Here is a 10,351-nt window from a genome sequence, read left to right as displayed (position 1 = left end):
AGTATCAGAAGGACTCGAACATTCCATTTGTTTTTCAAACCAAAATTTCGTTAAGCTTCCTCTCTTCTTTTTCGCAACTCATAATATCTCTCCATATGATTTTATATATGAGGGGAAAAGTGACACGAAAACATGAATGCAAGACATTTTTTCGCTGGTGGTGCAGAACCAATCACACAGCTACTTCCATTCAAATGTAGATTCTGACATAAACCAGCATCGTCACAAAAATCCAACACAAGAGGAGCAGCAGCAGCATCATTATCAGCATCAGCAGCATCAGCAGCAGCAGCATCAGCAGCAGTATACCCTGGCTATTTTTAGAGCCAATCACATGTCCCGGTGAGAAATCAAACTGCCTGGACAGGGAACTCATTTCACAACAAGTCATGATGCAGAAAAAAAGATGTAAACCATATGGGTAATCAGATGTCAACTACTGCCCTGGCAAAAGCAAATGACAAGATTTTGACTTATTCTCATATCATAGTGTCGTAGTATCAAATTTAATCTACTCTCCTCTATAACAGCCAAACTGGCAACTCACGGTCTATCCCAAGACTGTACATTCACAAAAATATAATTTTAGGATAGTGGAAGAAACTTCTGAGAAAACTAAACCCAATGATTATAACCATTTTACCGATGGATTTTTTAAGTAAACCTTTAACAATTCCTTTATATGTTTAGTTTTACAAATTAAAACATGTAATCAGATTGCCAGTGTTTGGTGAGCTTGTTAATATTTGAAAAATATGTCGGGCACCTTGTACTTGTGTAATATATATATATATGTATATATATATATATATATATATATATATATATAAAAATTATTTCCTGTTTAATGCTGCTAAAAAATGTGGCAATGTTTAGTTATTTGTTGAGTTAAATCAGACCTAGACTTGGGGTAGCTATATATTTGTCAGGTCCTGGTCCACAGAGACATTGACTTTCAACTGAAATCATAAGAGCTTCCTGTATAAGAGGTAAATGTCTTCATATGACTCAAGAAAGTCCAAGCACCGTGGTCTATTAATGGTCTGTGAGACTGAACCCCTTATAGACATCCATTAACAGAGAGACCATTAACCATCTGCACACAGTACTTTACACATCAGACCATAGTCTATTCCTGCCTCTGACCAAGGAACTAACTTCACTGAGCCTGTCTTATTTTTAGTCATATAACATTATTGGTGGTGGAAGCATGATAACGGATATTTTTAAATAACAAGACCAACTATAGAGATACATCAGAGTTGTCATCATTCCAATGCAAGACTGGGCTTTTATCAAAGAGTTTTAAAAGTGAAAAGGACAGTCCAAACAACCTAGTGTCTGGTCTTTTCACCCAGAAGCATCTTGACCACCAGAGCACAAAAAGAAAAAGCAAACATGGGAAAACATCTCAGCTAATAAACAAGGAGTCAGAGGAATAGTAGCAAGTTTTCCTTTTTGTTTTTTGTTTTAGTTTAGTGTAGATATTTTTTTATAATGCTTCTTATATAAATTAAGGTCCGATGAACTTGTTAACATGTTTGTGAAAACATGGTGTTTGTGCACAGAGGAGAGAGGAGGATACATCTGTTAAACATACATGACCATCAGGCAGATGTCCAGCTTCTGCTCAGGTGTAGGACTGACAGTGTGGAGTGAAAGGCAGGAAACAGCTGATGAGCTCAACAAAATAAAAGTCCTACCTTTGGCCCCTCGCAGCACGAAGCCGAAGCCCTCGTTCTCCTTCTTCTGCAGGACCACCGTCTTCTCGTCCACCACGCAGTCACTGTGGAGGAGATGCCGAGCAGAGCGTCCGTTAGCACAGCCCATCATCCGCAGCATGGCCATGGACGTCCTGCCCGAGTGCAGGTTCATGATGCCGCTGCTCCTGATGCTGCTGATGATGGAGAGCTAGTCCGGCCAGGGCAGGGCAGGGCAGGGCAGCCGTTTAGTGTAGATACCACCACCACCACCACCACCACAGCCACCACCACCACCACCGCTGCCTCCTCCTCCTCCTCCTGCTCTTCTCCTTACGGCCTCTATGTCTATCAAGCGATGTGACAGCGGGCCCGGCAGCCCGGCCACAGCATCTCCAGAGAGAGAGAGGGGGGTGAAGAGATACAGAGAGCGAGGGGGTGGGTGAGATAGAGGGGGAGAGAGAGAGAGAAAAAGAGAAAGAGAGAGTCTCCCCTCACTGCTTCCCGCCAACCCCTCCCTCGCGGTAAAAAAAAGTCCCTCTCCGCCGCCGCAGCTGCAGCCGTCTACCGTCGTTTCTTCTTCTTTTTTTTACCCCCTCCTTTGTTGCGGTTGAGCCTTTAGTGGCCGGTGGTGTGTGAGCCCTGAGCCTTTAACGAGGAGTTTCCTGAGGCGCATAGTGGTGTTAGCGGCTAATGGCTCATGATGAGAGAAAGAGAGAGCGAGGGAGAGGAATGAAGAGAGAGAGAACGAGGGAGCGAGTATAAGGGGGAGAGAGAGAGAGAGAGGGAGGGAGGGAGAGGAAGAGAGAGAGCGAGGGTTGTGAGGGAGGAAGCGTCAAAGTCTATGCTGGGATGGACGGATGTTTTGACTCTCGAGTGCACGCATGTTTCACGTGAACTTGTTCAGGACTTTTCTGAAATGCGCGCCGACTCCTGTGTTCAGAAATTACCATCGCGCCAGAACGCGCACACGAGACAGAGTGCGCATCTGACATTAGCGCGCACCGAACACCGGGAGTGAGACGCAGAGACCGTGCACGTGCGACACTGCGCGTGTGCGTGTTTACAAAGCGCGTGCGAGACAGCTTAATTAGGTCAATCAAATTATTATTTTATTGCTATTCAGGCCAGTTTCCAAGACATGGCCATGTCCAAACACCTTAAAAACTTAATTTGAGTTTTAAATTATATAACTACTAGGACAATATTTAAAGATTACATAAAGTCTTACATATTTCTATGGGCCAGATGTTTGAGACCAAGTCACATTTTCTTTCTCCTCATAGACATAGACTTACAGCTCTGTCTTTGTTTACTCTGTGGCTTCACCCTCACTGCAGTGAAGCTCTATTGACTTCTTACTCCTGGACATGCACATGTTATCAAACCATTTCAAGCACAGTCATGGGATAATGCAAAACATAATGTATTAAAAATGAAATTTAATAATTTTGTGCATGTTTTCTCAAGGCACTCGAGGCAGAACCATTCAACGATATCTAAAACTTGGTCTACAATGATTTAGAAGTATAGGTGGTATGCAAAAAAAACAACAAAAAAACACAGATAAAGTCAAACAATTCTAAAGCCTTTAAGTTTGGAAGTAAAAAAAATAATAATTCTGGCACAGAGAGAGGACAAGAAAAGTAAGAAAGAATCTTTTATAAAAACACCCATCTTTATATTTGTCAGTTAACATTTTAAGAAAACTAAACATTTGCTGTTTGGGCAAACAAAATCAGGAAACATGTTTTACTGTAATATGAAAATGCCACTAAAATGGCACTATTACACACTCCAAATATTGCCAATAACATTTCTGGTGTGATGTGGCAGTAAAAGTGAATCATATCATGGTTTGTTTAGAAGAGAACTGAGACCTACCCTTTAGGAGAGTCATTCTGTGCTTAGGTCGTGCACAACAAGGGGCCACGTATAAAGTTAACCCTTTAGGTGTGCATGCAGTGTTAGAAGAGTGCAGAGTTGGAGCACGTACACTCTAAAGCTATTGATAAAAAAGAAAATGCCTTTCAGAATCATATATTTAGTCTGAAATGAAGAGAAGCTCAGTGGTCACGTGGCCATCATTTAAAAACACAGAAGCACAAATGCCACATAAAACAAAATGAAGGCTGGTGCGTCGATGGTGATCATTTAAAGGCAGCCTGCCAAAGTTAATGCCAAAACTTTTTTTGGTGCTAACGTGCCTTCATAATTATAATAATTATTAACTTTCTTTTTTCCCTTATTAAACACAGGGCTTTCGTGTTAAGAATAATGACAGCCTGACGTGGTACAGTTCTCATCCCTTCCGGCAGTAACCATGGCGAGATCTGGTGTGGCGACACTGAGCGGCGTCATCTGCACAATGAAGCAAGTGGAGGATGGAACCAGCTACGGCTCCACGGGCAAGTTTGCTGCTATGGGCTAATGTGTTTGCTGTGAGGCTCTTCTCTCAGGTTATATTAGGTGTGAGGATTACGCTGAATAGACACGTGGGATGAGAGAGGTAGAAAGAGAGAGCGAGGGAGGGAGGGAGAAAGAATAAAGAAGGAGAGAGAGGTGCAACTGCCGTCCTAGCAACAGTTCCCTTAGCAACACAATCTGTCTAGAGACGAAGGAGACCCACACTGCTGACACACTGAAGGTTATCTCCCTGTGTTGCATACACACATACAAATACACACGTCCCTCCACAGCTGAGAGAACAATCACAGAGAAAAGACAACACACAAAACCATCAGGGTTTCCTGACATGGACCTAATGAATCAAACGCACATCAAAACCAGTTCATAAAGTTCTACCATGAATTTCACCCATGACACTTTTACAACGTCACCATAATGATTAAATTCACTCTAATGTTACCACATAGTGTCTTCACAATTGTTCTCACAATATTGAAGTTGGCACCGCAACAAAGTCCAGGCAATATCGAAACATGTAACCTCACATGTGAGAGCTGTTCACAGAAGCATCGAAAACAACTTTGGAGACGGGTACTGTACATGAGATTCAAAACATTCATTAGTCTTTAAAACGACAAAGGCCTGTTGCTACTGTCTGGAAATATTTCCATATTTAGCTCAAACATTCCGGCACAGATAACAAAACTCAGTCCACTTCCAGGTTAAACTTATTTCCTCCCCCGGACTTCTGATGTCACACACTCTTCAGCTCTGAGCTACAGTGTTAAAAGTGGTTCACCTTGACCCACATGTACACAAACTAGGGAAAACACCTTCCAGCATGTTCTGTCAGAGAGTGTCCTGCTGAGTAATGTGGTGGATGTGACAGTGTTCTTTGTGTTTGTTCTTTCATTCTACAGCAGCGCTACACTAACAGCAAATTATGATAACAAAGATTATTGACTGGTCAGACCGAGACCTGTTTTGAGCTTCTGTAAATGAGTAAGAGGATGTGGAGGTAGAACCAGTGTGCAATAAAACACCTGTTTGTTCTCTGGACGTTTAGTAATAACATTAAGGTGGAAATCTAAATAAGAAAATAGTAATACTAACAGCAACTGTAGCACCTGGTTCCTTTCATGCAGTTTAACACAGCACCAAATAACGTCTTTGGCCAAGTGAGAATAACTGATCAATTTTACATCACTAGCACCACTGGCAGCATAACAACTATTTTTTACTGTTGCACTGAGAGCTTGATATCAGGCAACAATTATGTCTGATGTGTCAGAGATTCCAGCAAACTTTTAATGATGAAATGTCCAAAGAAAGTGTTACTGCTTGTTCTTTCTTCTTACTTTTCACCTTATTTTTGAGAAAAAGGAAAATATTTTTCCCCGAATGATAGATAAGAGAGTAAAGTACTCCTTATAGCTCAAAGTGTATTTGACAAAAGCTTTATATATTTTTGGTATAGTAATTTGGACACTATATTGACTTCGACTCATTTGTATTTCAAGCCTGGCATCTGACCACAACCAAACTATTAATTATTCATTTACTTTCACAGTGTGTCAGTAAAGGACTAAGGGACTTCAAGAAGTTAATGTGCAGACATTGTACACACTGTACATCCCCTGACCTCCTCCCCAACACACAAACAGAATAAACATCTAAATTCCAGTAATTCAAATATACTGTAGTAGTGCAACAAGAAGCTGAAACTCTGAGACAATCAATTATTATACACAGCTTTTGAAGGACATCTCATAACTGCATCTGAAAAATCTTGGTGCTACGTTTATGTTGTTTCCTGTTGATATTTCTTTATATTTTGTATGTGTGTGTGTCAGTCTTACCTGGAGGCATCAAAACTGTCGTAGGAGCCCACGGTGTAGTGTCTGAAAAGCTTCCGTCTGTCGGCGCGGTCCGCTCGAGAATCTGCAAAACATCGACATTTACACTTTAAACCTACAGTAGCTGGCTGCTGCAGGTTAATGTGAACATGAACTTTATAAACATACAGCATAAAGATATAAATACATTATCTAATTGAAAATAAATTTAAAAATTTTAAATTTTGTTTATGAGACATGCCCTAAAACACAGAAAAGTATGAGTAAATGATATCTTACTTTCCAAAAAAGTCACTGTGGTTTTTCATATGCATTCAGCATACAGTATATACTGTATATATCGTAATGCACATGAATGTAGGCCGCACTACTCTACAGGCCGCAGATGCCCACGTTGTAGCATGGGCTATTTACACAGAAAGATTTTTCTTTTACACTTTTAATTAAATAAATGCTTTTTTCCCCCGAACGGTGCCTGTAACACGGCGACCTGTTTACACGTTAGCTCTGTGTTGCTTCGGTACCACGACCGTTGGAATGCACAGCGGAAGCTAACATTAGCTCCGGGGCTAACTCCCTTCACTTCGTGCTTGTCCGCAGCAGAGGTAAACAGAAACAAGGGAGTTGGGGTCTTTATTATCAACCACACCGAGCACAACAGTACATAAACGGCGTTTTAACAGCCTGTTTAACCAACTCACGCTTCAACATAACAGGGCTTAAACTGCTCTCAACTTTCGCTACTGTTCTTTCTCTCGCGCGCCCCCACGCACATATACACACGCAGCCATTCACAGACAGACATACGATACTAGCGTAACACGCGGTAGCCTATCATTTCCGGCTTGTAGTCCGTATACGTATACTGTGTATATGTGTATGTAAATGTATATGCATTTAGAATACATTCTAAAACTAATATTTGACTAATATGAACTAATATGAAACTAATATGAATGTGCTTATTTGTTAGTAAAACATTTTTTAAATCATTGCAACACAATAAATAGTTCCAAAACCCATGCTGGTTGAGCACTTACTAAAGTGCAGCCACACTCACTCACACCCGCGACCTCAGGATCAAGATTCCTTCACCCTCCTCTGTTCTCCATCTCTCACACCAGCTGTCACACTTTCACAGAAACTCCCATCTCCTCTGATCCAGATTACATCTTGACATCTTTGCAGGATCAGTAACATTTTTTTTCTTTTCTGCCCTATTTCAATGTGTCCAGTATAAGATGGAGGGCGGGAGAAGTACAGATACAGACATAGACGTTCTAACAAGAAAAACTGTCTTTGTATTTTTTTTTAAGAAAAAAAAAAGAGATAGTGGAAAGAGTTAAGTAATAGAGTGGACACACACACACAGACCGATACACACAATCATGCACCATAGCAACTGCTGTGTGACTGCAGCCAACTGGTTTCCATGGCCACAGATCAATACAGATGGTGCAGGAACACAGTGTGTGAATGTGATTGTGTGAGTGTGCGTGTGTGTGCACCGTATACGCAGCAGTTTGTGTATGATGATAAAATGTCAATATACAGTCAGGCCGTCTGGTTGTGTCTGACTCCCAGCCCGGCCTCAACCCCAGCACATAAAAACAAACTATCATCCAACCCGCCTCAACCCCAGCACATAAAAACAAACAGACAATACAGCTAACATTACATTACTGTTAGATGTTTCAGGAATTATCTGTCATGTTATATTTTGTCTTTACCACATGTTTATTATTCTATATCTTAGGATTTATAATTATTTTATCAAATTTTACTTATTAACTACTCCAAAATACCAAATCAAATTCAACATACTTTAAAATAAACACCGATTCTGATTATTTCCATTAAAAGCTGACCAACCAGCACACCAGCTGGAACAGGTTCCACCCACACCCACTGGTGGTCATTCAATAGAACTGCTATTTCCTTCTGGTAAGTCGTTATACGTATGCCTTAATGTAATTTTTGGGATTGTAATGTCATCATTAAATAAAATAAATTGTGCATTTTTAATGTACAATGTCAAGGTTGTTGTTTCAAACACTGTGTAAAAGCTGTATTATTGAGTATTGTGTGTTTGTGTGTGAGCACTCCCCAGGATTCGAACCTGAACCCTAACAAAGTTTGTCAGTGCTGCCCTTTTAAGTTCCCGCAGGTGGGGTTAGTATAAAACAGAGCGACTCGCTTGGTCAACAACACTGCTCTAGAGAGTGCTGAAAAAAAAAAGAAAGAAATGGAACTGAGGCTGTTAAAAAAGATCCTGCCCTACTGTGTCTCTGTGGTGTGATGGGCGGTTGGCTAAACTGTAGGAGCTCTTCTAATACTGTGAGGGTCATGAGCTCTGCAGAAGGGATCATCAGCAGCTCTCTGCCCCACTTGCAAGGAATTGTTAAGCTCCAGCTGCCACTAGAGTTCCTGCAAAAAAAAAAGCATTTGTTTTGTTGGCATGGACATCTGCCTCATGTCAACTGCCATATGTAGGTGTTCAGTCCAGTCCAGTGTTACATGTTATACACAAACGCAGCTGGTAAACATGCTAATAAGACATGGACCAAATAACACCACACTGAAGAAAAACATGAACAGACGACATGGGTAATTTTTGGCTGTTTAATCTTCTGCTGTAGACCGTTGCATTACGACCCCTATAGAGTAATTCTAGATTTTTTTTTTATCCAAGGTTCAGTAAAATATATTCATTCATTTATATTTTGTTTTCTTCTCTTTTTCACCACCTGCAACCTTTTCGCAGTCCGCTGTTTTAAATTCAGATCCATGATTATCATGGTTCTAAATCTGACGAATAATTATGTTGAGCTTTTCACTTCAGGCAATTTTCCTTTTTTTCTTTTTCTTTTTGGTTTTGTTTTGCGAAGCTTGTGAATTGTACTTGCACACAGGATTACGAAATTAACAAGGTGTCTGCGTTGTGCATTTAAGGCAACAAGACCTGGTCTTTTAGATAAAAGGCAAACCCCTGCACACAAAATTATGGAAATGAAGGAGGTTTATTCTGATTTTAGGGTGACTCAAATTTATATCCCTGTGGGCTTTAACACTTAGTTTAAGACATTATGCGATGGCCTACTTTGCCTGGTCCACTCCAAAGCCACAGCACCGTGCGGATACTCCAGTTCTGCTTATGGTTAATTTCCTGAAATGTTAGGCAATTACATTACAAATACCTATTTCAGATGTTTCAAATTACATTACAAATACCTATTTCAGATACACCTAAACACATTTGTGGGTGGGTTATTTGTGCATCTTCTTTTTTTGTGTTTTACACAAGGCAGACCAGGGCAGTTGCCTATAAATTGATCTGTTAAGACTGCCATACTGTGCCCCCATTCCTTGACCGGATTTCTCTCAGGCAAACCTGCGGGCAGCCTGAATGTGGAACAGTATGAGAGGAGAAGCCGGTGCCAACAGCCTGGAGTTAAGATTTTAAATAATCGGAGCAAAGGACAAAAAGGAGAAGAGGGAAGTAAAAGAGAGAGAGAGAGAGCTCTCCATCTGCCTCTGTTCCTGCTATTATACACCTGAAAAGCAGGGTGAATTTGAGGAGCAGGTGCTGCATGGTACAGTATATCTCCAAACAGTGGTACCATTCATTTTCATAACATTGAAAAGTGTTGCTTCTTTTTGACTATACAAACACAGCTGTTTTGCTGACAATAAGCGAGCTACTTTCAAAATCTCAGCTTTAAGACTCAACTTCCCCAAAAAAGAAAAACAAAGATGATTTTTAACACCTTGCATAAAGCATTAGCAACATAAATTAGCGGAACATTTTGCATTTTGTGTGTGACTGAAGGATGTAAGAAAATGAAAGAAATGCCTTCAACACTGTAATGGAATGTGTCTTAAATGCATCAAAACTTGGAACATTTAAATATCTTACTACCATAAGGATGCTCCAATAAATCCTCTGAACTGGTGTGGGACTGGAGTTAGCATTAAAATTAAATTAGAAGGGAAAAGATTAAATTTAATTTCCTAAATACTGGCACTGCTTTGAAAAGAAAAATTTAATTTCCTAAATACTGGCACTGCTTCGAAAAGAAAAAAAAAAATCTCATTAGTGGAAAAAAACCTTGGGAAATAATACAAAAAGTAATTTCCACCATGTTGAGAGTGAAGGTTGACATGGGATTGTGTTGCAGTTGACTCCATAGACTTACTGAAGGGATAATGTCAATAATTAAACAGAGTGAAAGAACATCAGCGGATTAGGACGAAGGAAGAACGGTCTCTTTCCTCTAACACCCAAGAGCACTGCTCAGATACAGCGGCAGCGAAGAACAGGGGCAGAATAAGATGTTAATATGAGCCGGGTTGCCACTCAGGGGGCCTTCAGAGCACAGCTGAGTT

At 40.5% G+C, this 10,351-nt stretch overlaps 1 protein-coding gene across 1 annotated transcript in view; it reads right to left on the bottom strand.

The window, feature by feature from the left end:
- Positions 1 to 10,351, bottom strand: part of shank2b (SH3 and multiple ankyrin repeat domains 2b) — a 129,218-nt gene that overhangs the window by 33,380 nt on the left and 85,487 nt on the right. Inside the window, exons 16-17 of the mRNA XM_025055876.1 lie at positions 5,969 to 6,050; positions 1,704 to 1,786 (exon numbers count right to left, since the gene is read on the bottom strand). Of these exons, the coding sequence (XP_024911644.1) occupies positions 1,704 to 1,786; positions 5,969 to 6,050 (165 nt within the window). The remainder of the gene's footprint in view (positions 1 to 1,703; positions 1,787 to 5,968; positions 6,051 to 10,351) is intronic.

This window comes from Cynoglossus semilaevis, chromosome 5 (assembly GCF_000523025.1).
Source record: "Cynoglossus semilaevis isolate Cse_v1.0 chromosome 5, Cse_v1.0, whole genome shotgun sequence".
NCBI lineage: Eukaryota > Metazoa > Chordata > Actinopteri > Pleuronectiformes > Cynoglossidae > Cynoglossus > Cynoglossus semilaevis.
This window is presented reverse-complemented; position numbering and strand designations above follow the sequence as displayed.